Source organism: Xyrauchen texanus, chromosome 44 (genome assembly GCF_025860055.1).
Source record: "Xyrauchen texanus isolate HMW12.3.18 chromosome 44, RBS_HiC_50CHRs, whole genome shotgun sequence".
Taxonomy (NCBI): Eukaryota; Metazoa; Chordata; class Actinopteri; order Cypriniformes; family Catostomidae; genus Xyrauchen; species Xyrauchen texanus.
This window is the reverse complement of record NC_068319.1, coordinates 4626019-4646778: the sequence shown is the minus strand read 5'-3', so window position 1 is coordinate 4646778 and position 20760 is coordinate 4626019. Positions and strand designations below refer to the sequence as shown.

At 35.7% G+C, this 20760-nt stretch overlaps 1 protein-coding gene across 3 annotated transcripts; it reads left to right on the top strand.

The window, feature by feature from the left end:
* The first annotated feature begins 495 nt into the window (after positions 1 to 495).
* Positions 496 to 20760, top strand: LOC127637011 (RILP-like protein 1). 3 transcript variants are annotated; one of them, XM_052117850.1, is made up of 9 exons: positions 496 to 992; positions 3164 to 3314; positions 5155 to 5273; positions 10580 to 10825; positions 12218 to 12388; positions 14596 to 14750; positions 14877 to 14981; positions 16334 to 16421; positions 18222 to 18359. In XM_052117850.1, the coding sequence occupies exons 1-9, from the start codon at positions 705 to 707 to the stop codon at positions 18225 to 18227; spliced, it is 1329 nt and encodes a 442-aa protein (XP_051973810.1). In that variant the 5' UTR covers positions 496 to 704; the 3' UTR covers positions 18228 to 18359. The 3 variants fall into 3 exon arrangements, with proteins under 3 accessions (XP_051973810.1, XP_051973809.1, XP_051973811.1); XM_052117849.1 differs by lacking the exon at positions 16334 to 16421 and having other exon boundaries at positions 18222 to 20760; XM_052117851.1 differs by lacking the exons at positions 12218 to 12388; positions 16334 to 16421 and having other exon boundaries at positions 18222 to 20757.

Here is a 20760-nt window from a genome sequence, read left to right as displayed (position 1 = left end):
AATAACAATAGATGATGATGAAGAAGAAGAAGAAGAAGAATAGATTTTGGAAATAGATTGCTGGACAGCAGCACATTAAAAGAGTAAAAAACTAAGTCAAAGAGGATTTTCAAGGATCTTTAATCTTGGCGCTCCATCTAGTGGACAAAATTGGCAATACACCCTTGATTTATCAGGCATAAATGAGATGCATGGTGCATTGGACCCCTAATTACCAGCTTTGAGGTTACTGTTGAACAACTATTATGTCTTTTAAAAGAATCACATTAATCATTTGTTTTAATGAAACCATAATGACATGATCTAACTGTGGTGATAAGGAACTATACTGTTTATCGTTGTTTATTAGTCTTACCACAATTACCATAGTTTAACCATAGCTACTATTGTAAACAGATATATGACAGATAATGTAGGGCAGTATGGTGCATGACAGTGATTTCACAGCGCCATCATCTGTCACTGCTGTTGACATGCGCAGTAGATGAAGCGCCGGTGGGGAATAAGGGCAGGAAAACAGAACCGGAATGGGACAACTCTTATTTCGGTCCAGTTCGGCATAAAATATCCCCAAAATGGATTTACCAATGACGGAGAGTTATTAGCGAGTTTTTTAATGGGCTTTGGTGCATGTAATTAGCCACTGAAAGGGACTGAGAAAGTTTAGACGGAAAGGAACTTAAGGGACATACAACCGGGCGGTCATGGAAGATTTCGGGTCGGCGCTGGAGAAGAACGTGGCGGATCTGACCGTCATGGACGTGTATGACATCGCCGCAGTGGTGGGCCAGGAGTTCGAGCGCATTATAGACCAGTACGGATGCGAGGCTCTGTCCCGGCTCATGCCCAAAGTGGTCCGGGTGCTGGAGATACTTGAGGTTATGGTGAGCCGGAACAGCATCAGTCCCGAGACAGAAGAGCTCCGACTGGAACTGGACCGGCTCCGACTCGAGCGGATGGACCGATTGGAGAAGGAGAGGAAACATAAAAAGGTGCCTTTTATAGACTTGAACATCTATTTATTATTATTTAATCTAAATTATAATCTACCTCGTTAAATGAACGGTTTAAATATCATTCGTGGTTAGAATTAAATTGGCAGGTGTAGGTGTGTTACTGGACTGTGATGACGTCAGAGCAAATGTTACATTGCGCGGCTGAAGTTGTAACATTGTTTCCCCACTGATAATTTAAGACAAAAGCAGCGTTCGGGGAGGTTCCTGTTTGGAGCAGGAAATGAGCCAATCTGAACCATTAAATCTCAATCAACTGGGACCCTGAGTAGATGTGGGATTGTTCAAAAACTCTCGAGGCTCATGTCACCCCCAGTCCTGATGTATCCCTTACAAAAAAGTCCTGAATGACCATTTTGATATTCCATGGTATTACCCTTATATGTTCCAGATAACCCCTTTGTATAACTATGGTACTATGCCAGAAAAGAAACATGGTATTACTATGGTACATGTTCTAAAATGGTACTTTGTACAAAACACTTGTTGTATGCCATGGTACCATGTTCAAAAATCATGGTATTGTAATGGTATATCATATTAAAAAATGGTAACATGTCCAAAACCCATGGTATTACCATCGTACATGTGCTATATGTGCAATAAACTTGGTATTACTATGGTAACATGTATAAAAAATAAATATGGATTAACCATTGTACATGTCCTAAATTGAGATTATGTGCAATAAACTTGGTATTACCATGACATATGACCAAAAACTATGGTATTACCCTGGCAACATGTCCAAAAACCTTGCTTTTACTAAGGTAACATGTCCAAACACCATGGTATTATCATCTACATGTCCAAAAATGGTATTATGTGCAATAAACATGGTATTACATGGTAACATGTCCAAAATAAATATGGTTTAACCATTGTACGTGTCCTAAATTGAGATTATGTGCAATAAACTTGGTATTACCATGATATATGTCCAAACACTATGGTATTACCATGGCAACATGTCCAAAAACTATGGTATTACCATGATATATGTCCAAAAACTATGGTATTACCATGGCAACATGTCCAAAAACTATGGTATTACCATGATATATGTCCAAAAACTATGGTATTACCATGGCAACATGTCCAAAAACTATGGTATTACCATGATATATGTCCAAAAACTATGGTATTACCATAGCAACATGTCCAAAAACTATGGTATTACCATGGCAACCTGTCCAAAAACCTTTCTTTTATCATGGTAACATGTCCAAACACCACAGTATTACCATCGTACATGTCCTAAAATTGTATTATGTGCTATAAACTTGGTATTACTATGGTAACATGTACAAAATATTATAGTATTACCACTGTACATGTCCAGAAATTGTATTATGTGCAATAAATTTGGTATTACTATGGTAACATGTCCAAAATAAATATGGTTTAACCATTGTACGTGTCCTAAATTGAGATTATGTGCAATAAACTTGGTATTACCATGGCAACGTGTCCAAAAACCTTGCTTTTACGATGGTAACATGTACAAAATATTATAGTATTACCACTGTACATGTCCAAAAACTATTGTATTACCATGGTAAATGTACTAAAATGGTACTTTATACACTTGTTATACCAATGCACCATGACAAAAAATCATGGTATTGTGATGATAAAATGTTTTATTATGTGCAATAAATGTATGTACGTATCCAAAAATCATGGTATTACCATCGTATATGTCCAAAAATGGTAGTATGTGCAATAAACATGGTATTAGCATGGTACCATGTCTAAAAATCATTGCGTTACCATAGCACCATGTGTAAAAAGCATGGTAGTACTATGGTAATTTGGTCAGGACTCTTACCATGGTAAACGTAGCACATAAGAACCTTGTATAGTTTTAACACAGAATAGAAATGACATGAATGATGTCTTTTTGAGCAACACTAATATTGAGTAGACTGTGTAGTCTATAAATCCAGATCAGTTCTGGAAGACAGGTTTTGTTTGTGTCCTTGTGTGAAGATGTAATTATGCCACTGCTTTGTGCGTTTTAGCTGATTATTTCATACATTACCTAACTCCATTGAAGGTCACTGGTTAAATATACACTCATGTATATTTTATGAGACAATTCTGAAGTGTGTGTGTGTGTGTGTGTGTGTGTGTGTGTGTGTGTACAGGAGCTGGAGTTGGTGGAGGATGTGTGGAGAGGTGAAGCTCAGGATTTGTTGTCTCAGATCGCTCAGCTGCAGCAGGAAAACAAAACACTGCTCAACAACCTGTCCATCAAAGAGTGTCCGATGACAGAAGAGGACATACAGAAACAGGAAGGTAGTGTTAAAACCCATGGTTTGGAAAAGAATAGAAAAAAAGCATTAAACACTACAAAGCTGTACGACTTTCTTTTTGTTTTTGAAGAAGAATTTTCAAAAAATATCTTGGCCACTCTTTTCCATTTAGTGAAAGTAAATGGGGCTTTTAAAAATGCAACATAAAAATATCATAATAGTGGTCCAAACAGCTTGTGCGCTATATACAAAGTCTTCTGAAGCCATAAGAAAGCTTTGTGTGTGGAACAGACCCAAATTTAAGTCGTTATTCACTGAAAATCTTGACACACACTCTAGCTGCCCGTGGCACATTCATGAGAGTTCACGAGAGAAGTAGCAATGGCTGATTTATGAATGAATCATGCTTTTTCATATGAATCGGTTGATCCGATTCATAAAACCAGTCAAAATGAATCCCTCATAAATTGTACTTAACCGGTTCTTGAATTTAGTGTTTAGTGAATAATTTGTGCACCTAAAAATGAATTAAAAATGCTAAATAATGTGTTTATTTCCATAAAGAATTCATTTTACAACAAAGCATAATGTTATATGCTACTGCTAGGAACATTTATGGTTGAATAATGCAGACTATTTCACTTACTATTTAAAACAAATAAACAGTAGGCAGTATACAGTGTAAACAACACAGTGCAGTAAGTAGTAAGCCAGTATTTCATTCTGAAAAGAGCTATTCCATTTTCCCAGCATTCCTGTACCGGATACAAAGCAAACACATGCAATCATGCCCATAGGAATTCACACACATTCTTTCAGCAGTTTATGAGCGGACACAAATGTTATGCCACGCTGCACAAAGCATCTTTTCTCTGTGCGAATGAAGACGAGGCGGCCTGTGTGACACAGAGACTCTCAGTGCCTCTGTCAAACTCACGTGCCTGCACTTCAGCCATCAGAACAGTCGGGCCTCAGTCTCTCTGAACCTGCTAGACAAGTCTGATTCATTGCGCAGCTGTTTGCACTAACATTCCCGAGCCACCATCAACACTGACTTGAAGCTATGAGGAAAACTTTTCATTGCCACCTGCAAGATTGCAGGAAATCATTTATATTAAAAGCTTCCTAAAGGTGAAGTTTGCATTATTATTTTGTTTGTTAAATATTTTCTCTTAATCCAGTTTAAAATACAGTGACAACTAAAAGTTGTAAACAATCTGACACCGTGGCGCTTTCAAAACATTGCTCTGTTTGTTTGAGCATCCCGACCAGCTTGACAGAGCAACATTGGCAACCGATTGCATGAGTTTTAGGCTGGATTATCTGTCCGACCAATGGCAGTATAGTTGCATAATTTAACCATTTATTTGGCATGCTGGCTGCTAGACCTCCAGTGTAAGTGGATTGCTTAATTCATTCATTTTTACAAGCTGAGAGGCAAATTGAAAATATTTTCTATGGTAATAACAGAGCTTATGTTGTATTTAACACTGAATATTCCTTTAAAGACAGGTGACATTTTAAGCCTGACATTATATATCTAGGTCAGTGACAAACTTGAAGTGGGTGAGCGGTTGTGGGTCAGATGCTCTACACAGACACAAATCTATTTTAAGAGCAGCAACATGGTCACTAAGTCAGGAAGTTATTTAGCTTACGTTGTCAGTCACACTTCTCATTGCTGTCCTTATTTCCAGTGTCCCATATAAAACAAATACCATGTCAGCCTGAAACTTACTGTAATAGTACATTATAACACACATAATAAAGTCCAACCAGTGTGCCAGTCAAAATGGTAATTTAAATATCCATAAATCATGCCTTATATTTGCATATCGGATTTCTGTGTGATGAGGTTGTATATTTCTAATTTATGATCTCAGGTATGACCGAGAGGGAACGGCAGGTGATGAAGAAGCTAAAGGAAGTCGTTGATAAACAGAGGGACGAGATTCGTGCCAAAGACCGAGAGCTGACACTGAAAAATGAGGACATTGAAGCAGTAAGGAGCAATGTTCCTTCAAAATTTTGTTCTTGTTGAGCAGAAACGCGCCATGCACCGACCCATGCAGTGTTAATAGTAACAATATTTATAAAGATGTTTTATAAATTCTATTTAAATTTCTATAAAAAAATTATTATAGTATTTTTTTTATCCTAAAAGTAAAAAAATGTCAATTAAAAGTATTATATATATTTATATATATATATATATATATATATATATATATATATATATATATATATATATATATATATATATATATATATAATTTTTTACATATTTAGGCCACAGTAACAATATGAAAAAATATATTTTAAACTAATAATTAATTTTTTTTAAATATTTTTTTAATCTTTTAATATGTTTTAATTCATTTGATATATTGTTAAAAAATGAATAATATTATTAATACAATATATCATTTAATGTAATTTAACAAATATTATGTATTTTTTTGTAAATATTTAGGCCACAGTAACAGTATTTACAAATATATATTATAATATTTTTATTTCTATAAACAGGTTTTTATCATATTTTTTTCTATTCTTGTTAATATTTTGTAATTAATTTAATGTATTAACAATACATTGATATTCATACATTATTTAATACATGTAACCAGGGTTCCTGCAGATCCTTAAAAAGACTTAAAGGGGAACTATTATGCTAAATTCACATTTACATGTTGTTTGAACATAAAGGTGTGTTGGCAGTGTGTGTACACAACCACCCTATAATGATAAAAATCCACCCAGTCCTTTTTAATCTCCATTAATCATAAGCAATGTCTCAGAACAAGCCGTTCGCAAGCCCCGCCCACGACATTAATCATAAGCACTGTCTCAGAACAAGCCGTTCGCAAGCCCCGCCCACGACATTAATCATAAGCACTGTCTCAGAACAAGCCGTTCGCAAGCCCCGCCCACGACATTAATCATAAGCACTGTCTCAGAACAAGCCGTTCGCAAGCCCCGCCCACGACATTAATCATAAGCACTGTCTCAGAACAAGCCGTTCGCAAGCCCCGCCCACGACATTAATCATAAGCAATGTCTCAGAACAAGCCGTTCGCAAGCCCCGCCCACGACATTAATCATAAGCACTGTCTCAGAACAAGCCGTTCGCAAGCCCCGCCCACGACTGTTGACGGACCTGCCGTTAATAACTTCCATGTTTGTTTGTGTGTGTTGTTTCGTTTTAGCGCATAGCGAACGTTGTGACAGTATTTGTGTGTGTGTGTGTGTGTGTGTGTTGCTCTTAAAACTGCTGAAAACTCTACAACAAATAAATCAATTTATCAAATAACCATTTGGAAACTTCCTGGTTCATTCTCAAAGTTGTTACTTCTGACAGAGTCTCTCCATTATCAGTGTCTGACTCCGGTTCAAACATATAGGGCTGAACACCACTATTTTCGTTGTCAGTCATGTTGCCTATAATGTCTAGTTATCCGAAGCAGCGATGTCAAAACTCCGCCCTATTCTGGATAACGGGCGGGGCGCACCAGCTCATTTGCATTTAAAGGCACACACACACACAAAAAAAGCTCGTTTATATTCCCACCCCAAAATGGGCATTTTCAACATGGTATAATAAATTATTTGTACGGTATTTTGAGCTGAATCTTCACAAACACATTCAGGGGACACCAAAGATTTAAATTACATCTTGTGAAAAGGGGCATAATAGATGCCATTTAAAACGTCTTAAATTCAGTTTTCCAAAATTTAAGGTCATAAAAAGTCTTACATATCTTAAATGATACAACAAAAGTCTTCAGAAGAAAATAAATGCATGTGCTGAGTACTTCAGAGTGAAAAGGCGAGCAGTTCACAATCATTAAGCCATATCAGAAATGTATGACAAGCGATCACTAAAGAACAAATGTTGATGATAACGATGTACTGTTGATGAAATATGGCAATGTTTATTTTTAATTGTTTATATTGTAATATGATGCAGATTATTGTAGGAGTGCAGGTTTTATATCCATTATTTTTGAATGAGCAGCTGGAAGCAACGAAGCACTTGATATAGATCATTTAGTATAGGCTACCAATTTAAATGTAAATATTGGCAGATAAACTGGCTTTCTTTCAACACATTATCGAAGCAGCACAATCAGTGCTTGAAGTGGAAGTAAAAGAAGTGCAGGTACTCCCTTATTATTTTAAACTTGATTTTATAAATTTTTTTGGTAAATAAATTATGCATGTTCACAGCATGTTTATTTAAAGCTACACTATGTAACTGTTTTTTGTAAAAAAAAAAAATTGTTTAAAATATTAATGAGAGAGTGCAACAAAAATACATCTTCCAAACCATGTCTTCACTTTACCCAAATACACTTTGATAAACCTATTATAATTATTTAGATCTCGCGGGAAATTGCGTACATACGTCATATCCCACACCCACGTCGGTGCAGCAATTTTCACTTGCTAGCACATGTGGTCATTTTTCTTTATAATGGCAATAATTTATATAAATAAATCCTTTAGTCCTATAGGCTTGCTGAGGACATGTGAGTCATGAAATGATGTTGACCACTGGTTGGTTACAATGACAATCTATGAATTAGTCACTATCGTGGTCTATTTGGCCAGCATATCCTGCAGTTATTATAACGTTTTTGTTATTATAACGTCATTTATTTCAAAACATCAATATTTCCAATACGTCAAAACAACAGCAAAAGATATGGCACTTATATGCTCAGATGACATATTTTCGGATATCCGTCTTTTCCTTTCTTTCCTTATTTATTTGACCATTTGCTCTGATAAGAGGTCCTGTATTCATGTGAACGGCGGTGCCTCGAACCACATTAATCCCCGCAGGGGAGCAGAGCCGAAGCACAACTTACATCATTACCAAAACAATGTTCTTCCGCAAGACACGTGCGGTTTCATTTTTACCACTAGAGGGCCAAAAGTTGCATAATGTAGCTTTAAAAATAAATATAGAAACATGAGGTTTTACAGCAGAGCTCTTTAACTACTTTCTTTCATGGGCCAGATTATACAGATGAAAACTCAACTGGTCCAAACTTCTTTTCTGTATTTATCTTACCTAACACTTATGTAACTAATGTGTTAACATGAAAAACAAACCTGTTAATAATATGCATTTATTTACATAAAAATAGTATATAATTACATTAAAAGAAGTATTTAAGGTCTGGCCTTAAATTCCTTCTTAAGACTTGGACTTTGAAAATAAAAACATAGCCTACAATTTAGGTTTATTGCTTAAGAAAACTAAGGAAGGGCATTTAGATCTGCTAAAGTCTGTATCTTTGATAATATCAACCCACATAAGAAAACAATTGCAATCTAATGTAGAACTGCCTTCTTACACAAAATAAATAAACAGCTGAAGAAAAGAGCATTATTTCTGTATTGTATTGCACACAATAGCCAGATACTTGTGCAGATAATCATTAGGAATGGAGAACAAACTGATATGATGATGTTCAGGATTGTGAATGCTGACACACGCCATGTAGATTCAAACACCATCAGGATATATGCATAGTCAAGTTCAGTGACAGTTTACAATCTTTTTACGAGCACTAAGAATAAAGGTCCTTATAAAGGTACTTAGGAGAATAAAAAGCTTCCTGGAAGTGGACCATGGAACGCTTGATGTCCGCCACTGCTGTTGTTGAACATGTTGAGTGTTGTTAAACTCACCGCTGAGTTTTGCGCAGAGAGCACTCGGATATTTACTGCAATTTTATCCAAATCATTTGGAGGGTCAGATAAAAGTGATTGCCGGGCCTCATCAAATCACTGACTTACATTAAATAAAAACATTACATCATACAGGGAGACTCTGAGAAGTGGTGGTACGCAAGAAAAAGTGCTGGTACTCTGTTGACTAAATTGTGCAGGTACTGCGTACTGGTGAGTACCTGCACACTTCAAGCACTGGACACAATCCAATTTTAATGTGATATATGTGGAAAACATTTCTTGAGTATTTTAAATTTGCATACAGCATACCCTGTTTTACTGACTCTGTAAGACTCTGTAATACATGATTTATTTTGAGATTGTGTTGGTTTGTTTTGGGATGTGGATACACTATTAATTTTATTTGTTCAGGTCTTGAAAAAGGTCTAAAAATGTTAAATTCGATTTTAAAAACTCTGCAGCAACCCTGTTAACAAATGTTATATATATTTTGTAAATATTTAGGCCACAGTAACAATATTTAATATTATTGATATTTTTTTAATCATATTTTTATTCCTATAAAAAAATGTAATCCTCGTTTAGTTTAATTAATTTTATATATTATTCGATATATTATTAGGCCACAGTAACAGTATTTACAAAGATATTTTTTAATTATATTTGTATTTCAATAATGCTTGTTGAATATTTTTGAAATAATTTGATATGTTATTAATACATGTATATTAATGTTATTAAATATACTATAATTTTATAAAATACTATATATAAATTTTTTTTTTTATAAATATTTAGGCCAACCAGGGCGATAGTTAAATATCATTATATAACATTATATAATGTTTATCTGCCTTGTTTGCTTGAAAATACTTTTCTCAAGAAAACAAGACTGAAAAATCAAAATATACAAAGTTTCTCCACCTCTGCAACAACTTTTTGTGGCAGGGCGGAGGGCGGGGCCGGGTCGTGATCCTACACACCCGGTCCCGTATTAGGCTAATCAAGCCTCCAGAGAGGGATAAAGGTCGACTGCAGAGGATTGTGCGGGAGAGAGAGATCATTTACGGACATGTCCGTCATGTGTGTTTGTCCTTTGTTTCAGTTTATTACTAAAATATTATTTATGTTCACCTCTTCCTTTCCATTGATCTCTTTACACTGGTGCCGAAACCCATGGAGGAGGAGATGAGAACCGGCTTTTCAACATAAATAATATTTTAATATTAACACACACAATGAGGGACATGTCCGTAAATGATCTCTCTCTCCCGCACGATCCTCTGCAGTCGACCTTTATCCCTCTCTGGAGGCTTGATTAGCCTAATACGGGACCGGGTGTGTATGATCACGACCCGGCCCCGCCCTCCACCCTGCCACATTTTTCTTTTCTGCTAATGTAATCAAGGCCTCAAGGGAGAGACAAAATAATGTTAACCAATAATATTATAGCCTTCAATGTTCACGATACAATCAAAATCTTGTTTTTGTTTGATAAAAAATCAAGTCCGGCCTTAAATAATTTCCTGCTAAATATTCTGTTTCATTATGAAAGTGAAATGTCTTACGGAAGCCGTTCTTCATGTCTTCCTCCTCCTCCAGCTCCAGCAGCAGTTGAACAGGCTGATGAAGATCAACCATGACCTGCGGCATAAAATCACGGTCGTGGAGGCACAGGGAAAAGCTCTGATCGAGCAGAAAGTGGAGCTGGAGGCGTTCGGCCAGACACGACAACAGGAGCTGGGTAACCTGCAGAAGGAAGTGTCTCGTCTTAAAGAGCGACTTAAAGAGCAGAGTAAGACCAGTGCTGAGACAGAGGAACCTGTAGGACCGCCGTCACCTGCACAGGTACATGAATATGAAAGTGGATGGATGCGGTTTGATTCATTAAAACAGTCATTATTGTTCAGGAGCAGGTGATAGTATATTACGGTGTGGGGTTATATTATAAATTCTTATTCATGCACTCATATTTTGGCTTTATACATCATTTCTGTACTTTTGTTTGGTTGCAAGGCAGTGAGCCACTTTGATCTTCAGTGTCAGCATCAAGTCATTTCTATTTCCCTGGATGTGATGTGATCTAAAGCATCTGGATTGTTCACATGTTAGTGGCTAGAATGAGTCAGAATGATACGCCAATGAGTCACAGAGGAAACAAGAAAGAGCTGGTCACCAGGTCTCTAAGTAAGGAAAATAAAAGTCAGTAGACAGTATGCAGAGTTAGATTTCCCACTTAGTTTTGTAAACCCTGGATTATTATTTTGGGTAAACATAATCCTGGGTTATCTTGCTCCATGTTACACACTGTTCACATTTTTTATTCTGGGTAAGAATTCGATCCTGGCTTATCAAGTTTTGTGATTTTACACTGTACATTTGTAAACACTGGGCATATTTAATTAGATTAATTACATTGATTAAACAAAGTACAGCACACAACCTGCTTTAAATAATGCATAATACAAGAGCAAAAAAAAAATAATAATAATAAACACATATAATACAGGTTAAATACAATATAATATATTATTAATAATACTATTAATGTATTAATTAATGTAATACAAATGTTACATATATAATAAATACATAAATAAACAAATGAACAAATACAATAAATGTTTAATATATTTTAGTATATTATTAATATATTAATGTATTATTTAATGTAATGAAATTTAACAAATATAATATATTTTTTAGGCCAAACAGGATGGTAGTTTATTAATATGTTTTTCTGTCATGTTTGTTTTTAAAAAAAAAAATTGTGATATCAAGAAAACGAGACAGAAAGATTTTTGTCTTTATTCAACAATAACTGTCGACATTTGTAACTTTTCATGGTGTAAAATTACCGTAACCCGGAGTTAAGCAATGTGCAATCTTTATATATATATCTTTATACACACAGAACAGTGGTGTAAATGCTAACTGGTCCAACAAAACCATGCAGATCACATGTGCAGTGTGCATATTTACAATACAGTACATGAACTGCAGAAATAACTACATGACTAATGTTTTGCTGCTTTCCTCTTTAGCCATTCAGAATTATAATTATATATAGATTGCGTTTGATTGCTTTTTGGAACTGTTTAGTATTCTGTGCCATTTAGCATTTCTGTACCAAAGTTGTATTTTAAACAGTACACAGAGAGAAGCAGTACCAGTAGTAATTATTAGTGGTAGCTCCCCAACTTTGGTTGCAATTTGCAAACCACATGTTTGTTACTGCAGTCGACTAAAGCGCCTCCAGCTTGGGGTCAGGATTTAGCTTCTGAGCTTCTTGCGAGGGGCATGGAAATAGAGGAAGGGCCACTTCATCTCATCCCCAGTACAGGGAGCCAAGAAGCCTTTACAGACGAGAGTGAGGATGACAAGGATGATGAAGAGGCTGTATTTTTATGGGTAACCCTTCAGCGGCAGCTCCTAAGGATCGCATGGAGTGTAAACTAATATGCTGCTCCATATTTGCATCTGTGTTTGCACGAGTCGTGCAAGGGTGACAGACAACACATACAAAGTGTCCTGAGAATGTGTGGTTATTTATGAACTGATGGTGCAGTATCATCATACAGTGGCAATATTAAATATATTTAAATTTGCCTTAAAATCTGGTTTGATCTTCATCTACGTTACAATAATGAACAAACACAAACTGTTTTAACTAATAACACAGCAATTATTGTATTGTTCTTGTACATATTGAAAATGTCATTCAAACATTCACAGCTTAGGTTGGAAAAAGTATTTGAACCCCTTGGCTAATGACTTCAACAAAGCTAATTATAGTCAGGAGTTGGCAATCGTGGCATCCAGATTGGAGATGTGGGTTAGACCTACTTTGACTTATAAAAAGCACTTAAACAATTTGAGTTTGCTATTCACAAGAAACATCTGCTGATGTGGACCAAGACCTACTATCAACAATTGTAGCTTAGATATTCATTTGTCCACAGTTATTAATCTGTTAGACAAATTGTCCATCAATGGAGATGATTTAGTTCTGTGGGTACTCTCACTAGAAGTGGCCGTCCAGCCAAAATGACTGAAGGGCACACCGCAGAATGCTCAATGAGTTACAAAAATACCCTAGAGTGACAGATTAAGACTTGAAGGAATCATTGTAACTGGTTAAAATCTCTGTTCATGAGTGTACTCTACGGAAATCATTAAACAGGCATGAAGGAAGCCGCTGCTTTCCAACAAAAAAGTGCATCTGAAGTTTGCCAAAGACCATCTTGACACTCCACAACGCTACTGGGAAAATGTTTTGTGCACTGTTGAAAATAAGGTTGAATTGTTTGGGTAGAACATTCAGAACTACATATGGCATAAAAAGGGCACCACATACCAACATGAAAACATCATCCCAACGGTGAAGTACAGTGGAGGGACTATCATGATTCAGGGTTCCTTTGCTGCTTCTGGGCCTGGACCGCCATCATCGAAGGAAAAATTAAATCAGTTTATCAAGATATCCTACAGGATAATGTCAGGATGGCTGTGCACCAGCTGAAGCTCAGTAGAAGTTGGGTGATGCAGCAGGACAATGACCCTAAACATCAAAGTAAATCCACTACAGAATGCTTCAAAAAAAGAAAATTCACCTTTTGGCCTGCCCCAATCAGAGCCCAGACCTTAACCCAATAGAGATGCTGTGGAATGACATCAAGAGGACTGTTCAGACCAGACATCCCAAGAATATGACTGAGCTGAAGCAGTTCTGTAAGTAAGAATGGTCCAAAATTAAATCTGAACATTGTTCACAGCTACCGGAAACACTTGGTTGAGGTTATTGCTGCCAAAGGAGGATTGACCAGTTATTAAATCCAAGGGTTCACTTACTTTTTCCCACAGCACTGTGAATGTTTAATTTGATGTGTTCAATAAAGACATTAAATCTACATTTAAACTAATTTATTGCCAAAGATGTGAAAAGTGTTTTGGCAGGTGAAAGTGTGGAGACATGTAATTTTGCATGATCCAAACAGTTTGTGAATGCTGCCTGCATGTGTGATCTAAGTGTTTGTACTGAATGCAAACCTTGTGATTGAATTACATTTTAACTAAAGTAGAATGTCATAGACAGTAATAGAGCACTTATGGTCCACTGTAAAGTGAATGTCACCAATCATAAGCTGTTATTCACATTTTTGCATTGAAAAATATTGACTGTAAATTAGAGCTCTGCTGATGTCATTAAACTGACATAACTTTTATATTTAAGCGAAGTTGATTTGTGAAAGACGCTATGAAAATATTCACTGTGAATATCTGCTTAAAGTTTGTTTTGTCAACTTTTAGGAGTACACTAGCTGATTAATGGCCTTAAAGATAAGACACATGAACTTAAAGCCAAAAGACTCTTATATTTTGATTTCATGGGTTTTTAAAAACAACAATGTGCTTTTTTTGTTGTGTGTGGTTTGCTGTGGATTAACAGCAATGAAATTAGATATTATTTTTTATTACTGAGAATGCTGTGATTGTGGAATAGTTTTTTTTTTCTTTGTCTAGTTGAAAGTTCCTCAGTATACATGATCAAGCAACTCATCATTTAAATAACAGTTAAAAGGCTACAGCTGACTGTATGTGTTCCTCCCATCCTCCAGGAGGCACTGTGTGATGAGGAAATGTCCACTTTAGATCCAAAAGACCCGAATCGCCCACGATTCACCCTGCAAGAACTGCGCGACGTCCTGCATGAGAGGAATGAACTGAAAGCAAAAGTATTCATGCTGCAAGAGGAAATTGCGTATTACAAAAGGTAATTTTCCACATATTTTTAGCAAAAGTCAATTATATGCATCTTTTTGGTAAATAGATGAATATTCCTACATTTGTATGAAATATCAAGAATTTAAACGACTTAATTCTTTAATCTTATTAACAGTGAAGAACAGGAGGAGGAAACAGGCCCGCCCATGACCGACCCATCGGCCACTCTCAGACCAAGCTCTCGCTCCAACTTTCAGCCGGAGTCAGGCATAAAGCGATTGTGCGTACTGCTATATTTATACAAGAAACATGCACACACTTCCACAAATAAACATTTTAAACTACTGATAGAAACATAACGAATAGAACAGAACCCAGTTGATTCTAAATGCTTTTATTAAGTTAATTTACCTTGACACAGCTTATAAGAAATGTGGTGATCTTACGCTGAGACGATACAAAAACGCGAGTTGCGGCACAGCGTTCAAAGATGTCCGCTAGCGCAGGATAATATTGAAAGCAATTGAGAAATCGTTCAAAACAAATGCAAAAACACTTTTGGTTCAAACATTTCCTAAAGGCCATACTTTGGTTTTCCGCATGCCGTTACGTCCTGCGCATAGTGCACGCAACACAAATTTCATCTTTAGCGAAGTACGCGCGGCAGTCGAGAATCGGCAGTCGAGGCATCACCGCATGCACCTGCCAATGACCGTACTAAAAGAGTATTATAAAGCAGGCGTAGTGCATACACATCTAACACGTATTGGCTTGCGTTCAAAAGACTATGCTTTGAAAGGCTGAGCACTCGACCGTACGCGAGACGGAATGGCACACGGAAAAACGAAATATATCCTAGCCTTAAGGCATTCTACCAGAAACAGAACCTCATAAATTACTAATTTGAAAGTCTCTTTATTAGTAGCTCTGTTGGTATCACTCACGTGTGACACAAATAACGCTGAGAGAGTCTGAAGTTAGCATGTTGCTAAGCTAGCGACTAAACACTAATGAACAGAAAAATACAATGCACACACAAGTATTGGGTGAAATAGTGCCTTTTTATTTGCAGTTCGATATAACTATTTTCTAGCTAGACTTTTCAGTACTGAATATAATTAGCTAATATTATTTTAGCTATTAAATAGCATTAGCATTACCCTTACAAAAAAACTAACCGCAATTTTGCCGCTTGCTATTTTCACATGCAAATGAGCTTTTAATTCGTCAAAAATGTTTGCCAGAAGTATGCAGCTCTTCGTCGGTAGTGGTGAACCTCCGGCAAACTTTTGGCAACAATAGACAATTTGAAACAAGTTTGCCGCAGAACTCATTTGCATGTGAATATTCGATTTTCGTAAGTGTAGTTTTATATTTACTAGCCTGCAGATTGAACATGACATGTTTTATGACACAACATGACTCCTGTTGCACAATTTACATCCATGAACTCTTGCATTACTAAAATCCTATGGCATGACCATCATTAATTCTGTACCATTTTGACAATGTGAATTTAAATGGCCGGCGTATCAGCCATGAACCAAATTCAGCAGAATATCTGGTTCCTGTTTTGATTCCTGTGTATCTTCTCTCTGCTCAACTCTGCGTGTCTGTGCCTCTCTGTAACAGGATATTCACAGCCATTATGCCGATGGTGGCGGCTGGGTTGATTCCAGATGACCCCACTTTACAGCCAATCAGACGACTTATGTCCCTTGTACGACTTTTTGGTGGTTCACATTTGTGTTCTTTGCTTTTTTTAACACCTTAAACCTGCCCTGCATGTGTGGACCTGCATTCCCCATCTCACCCTCCCCTCATTAGAGCCACTAATTTTAAAGAGCACATTCTGATTGGCTGATTGTGGGGCTATCTGTGTGACCAATCAGCAGGAGTATCGTTTGAATCAGCCAGTCAGAATCAAACACCCACTCACTCCTCTAACACTTGTGCTGTACTGCAACCAGTTCTATAACAATGTTTCATAATATTGTCAGATATTTCAAAGCTAAAAGACTGCTTTATAAATTCATAGTGAGATGCTAAAATGTGTCGAGCAAGAGTACAATGACAAACGCTCAGAAAGTAAACTTTTGTAAAGACAATTCATGAGGCTGAAGGGATACGGGTGGAATTTTGGTGACTGGTTTTATGTTCAGCTTTTAACATTTCGCTAGCATGTAGTTTGTTCATTTCTAGTTTGAAACTTATTATTTTCCTTTAATAATTATACATTAACTATATATATATATATATATATATATATATATATATATATATTGTAATATTACTTATTAGTCGTTTTTTTTATGTGCAGTATTTGCAGATTGCAAATTGCTGTGTGTTACAAGGTAAATCTCACGAAAACATGTCCAGGTTAAATTTCACCCTTAAATTAAAGGTAAAAATATGTAAATAATTTGCATAACAATTAAGCACATTTTTCCCTCCAATCACTTTAATGCACGAAAAATATCAATATTATTATTTTAATGTGATGAAAAAATGTCATAAACATTGAAATGTCATCAGTGAAAATCATCCAGGCTGAACACAATTATTTTTTGTTAAATTAAAATAAGAATAAATTAAATTAAATTCACTACAATAAATAGTAACAAATATTTACACTAGTACTTTAAAGATGTACTATACATTTTAATAGTATTTTAAAATATTGAATTATTTAAAAAAAAATCACATTGCAGAAATAAGAATGAAATTAGTTTGCGTTAATTAATTTCTTGATTTAATTTAATTCCATATTGCTTCTTTTGATTTGGGGGTAAAGTATAACCCAAAGATTTCTTGACAGTTTTACAATGATTACAATATGATTAAAATGTGTGAATCTCATGAAAACATGCCGAGGTCATATTTCACCCCAAAATCAAGAGAAGCAAATAAGAATTGTAGTTTTCATGAAGAAGATTATTGACATAAATTTCGTGGTAGTTAAACATATTTTCCCTCCAAATTTCATTACTTTAATTTGAAATATATAGTGTATATATGTATATAATTTAATGTAAAATGTAATAATTTATTATATTAATATGATTGATTTAATAATGATAAAATATATATTTTTATATTACAAAAATAAGAATAAAATTTGATTGCCTTAATTTCTTTAATAAACTTAATTTTATATTTTTGTTCTTTGCATTTGGGTTGAAATATGAGACATTTGTTTGACAGTCTTTATGAGATGCACCCTATTATGTTTGTAAAGTTACACTATTCGAACGTTTTTTTAGAAGCTGTAGATCCATAAAATAGTAAAACTTGTGAGTGCTTAACAATAAAATTGCACAACAGCATATACTGCCTGACTACACCAAAATAAAATAAATCAATAAAAATAACAGAAAAACTTTAGAAGTTAATATGAAACAACATATATATTTGATGGCTTTTATTGCATAAACTGCTAAGGCTAGATTATTTGGTAATTGAATGCACACTCATGCATGACAATGACAACTAATGCACATGTCCTATCTTACTGTCACAGGTTTAGCTTCTTTTCCCGGGACAAAAACCGAGGCTCGCAGAGGAGTCTGGCACAGATGGGCGAAGGCTTTGGTTCATGGGCGGGGAAAGATGAAGTGTACACAGAGCAAGCCCAGGAGGCATTACAACACGTGTAATGAACACAAACGCTCCACTAATCGCTAACCAGCATCATGTGACCGTAGGCTACGATTACGCTCCCATTCATGGTCACCTTTCACAGCACAACAGCTGCAAGCAGACGAAACATGCACTCACAAAGGGAACAAAGAGGACGGGGCAGTTTAGAGTTACTGATAGATCTCGCCCCTCTCTCCCCCAAAAATACTGTGAGGGAGTTTTCATGTGCCTATTTTGTCAAAAAGTTAGACATTTTATTGGTTTTGCGAATTACAAGTTACTGCAAGTAGAGAATGTTGAAAAGTAGATTTCAGACTATATTGTGATGAGCTTTTAAAGTGAAGATGCCTTCCATAGATAAGATAAATATCTATTTTTAATTCAAATTGAATTATGAATGAGACGATGCCTAGTAACCATGAATATGCATGTGACTGGAGAAACAATAAGTCAATAAGATGTTCATTTTCAATAGCCATGCCCAAGCCACTGATGTATTATGATGTTGAAACATACGTAGGACTTTGGATTTGCACTATAGGATACATAAGCACACTGAAGCCACATCCGAACTAATCCGTTTTCATCTGAAAAATCAGTTTTAAAGTAATATATTTCGGTGTTAATAAAAGTATATTTCAATGGACAGTATTTGTGGCAAAAATGTATTTTGACTCTCCCTCCTTTTCTTTAAAACAGTGAGGCACTTCCATTGTAAGTTCCTCACTGTAACCTCGATTTTTGCTTTTTTTAAGAAAAGGAGCGACAGGTCGATTTGTTTATTTTGTGGTAATCAACATTGTCACAAATGTTGTTGATTTAGCTTAACTTGTAATGAACCCGGAATATTCCTTTAAAGCAGAACAGTCCCATGACAGGAGTTGGAAAATGTTATAATTTTCACAGACAATGAAAGTAAGATTATTTGATCACACAAATCTTATCTAGCAGAATGTTAAAGTCTCATGGCTATATTTTTAAACATGTATTTAAAAGGTATATTCAGGGTTCAATACAAGTTAAACTCACTTTAAAGCATTTGATGAAAATGTCATTTCGACTCTTCAGTCCTTTTATTTAAAAAAGCAAAAATGAAGGTTACAGTGAGGCACTTACAATGGAAGTGAATGGGGCCAATTTTTGGAGGCTTTAAAGGCAGAAATGCGAAGTTTATAATTTTATAAAAGCACTTTAATTAAATCTTCTGTTAAAATGAATGTATTATTTGAGCTGTAATGTTGTTTAAATCATCGCTTTAGGGTTTACAGCATTAAAGAAATTTAAGAAACGGTTAGTATGTGATTTTAACCCTAAAATGTGATTTTAACCCTAAAATTATGTTAACACGCATATTGTTTATGTCTTGTGGCTATATTTTTGAAACAGCAAGCATTTTGAGACTCCAGCCAGGTCTCCTAAGCAACCAAATTGGCCGGGTGCTAGGGAGGGTAGAGTCACATGGGGTAACCTCCTCGTGACCGCTATAATGTGGTTCTCTTAACGTGATAAGATGCGTGGATTGACAGTCTCAGATGCAACTGAGATTCGTCCTCCGTCACCCGCATTAAGGCGAGTCACTACGCCACCACAAGGACTTATAGCACATTGGGAATTGGGCATCCTAAATTGGGGAGGAGAAAAAAAATATATTATGAGTATAAAGAGTATTTTAATGTTTACAGATTGGCCCCATTGACTTCCATTGTAAGTGCCTCACTGGAACCCAGATATTTGCCTTTTTTTAAAGAAAAGGAAGGACAAGTCTAAATACATTTTTGTGGTAATCAACATTATGCCTCAAATGCTGTTGATTGAGTTGAACCGTAATGTTCCTTTAAAATGTATCCTGGCGCAATGCATTGGTCCATTGACCTCCACTGTAAGTGCATTGGTGTCAAAAAGTTTTACAAACTGATGAATGCGTCCAAATTATGGTTTGCTGTCCATGGGAAGGGAGCTTTATATGTATTAAGTGTTTTTGCAGTGCTTTAATGCAGAACAATATTTTTAGTAATAATACATAGTTTACTACTGGCATCTGGCTAAAATATCCGTCACATTAGCAAATTTCTTTCACCAGCTGTTTTGCATTGCTTGAATGGTGCTTTTACTGGCAATAATAGAACTGTTGAGTTAAAGCATGAAAATGCTTAACTTTGGTAAAGAGTGTTTATGAAGGCAGCTTTGTAAGCTGGATATGTATGCCTGTGGGCCCGACTTCAATTGTTAAACACCACCCAGCTGAAAAAAAAAAAAAAACTGTATTAGAGTGAAAAACACAGTGGTTTCCAGTAACATTTCACTGTTTAAGAAGAAAAAATCCTAACTGGATCCAATGTATCATTATGAAGGTTATGCATAACAACTCATCTCATTGTGTATTAAAACATTTTATACCGTGAATTGCCAAAATATGCTCT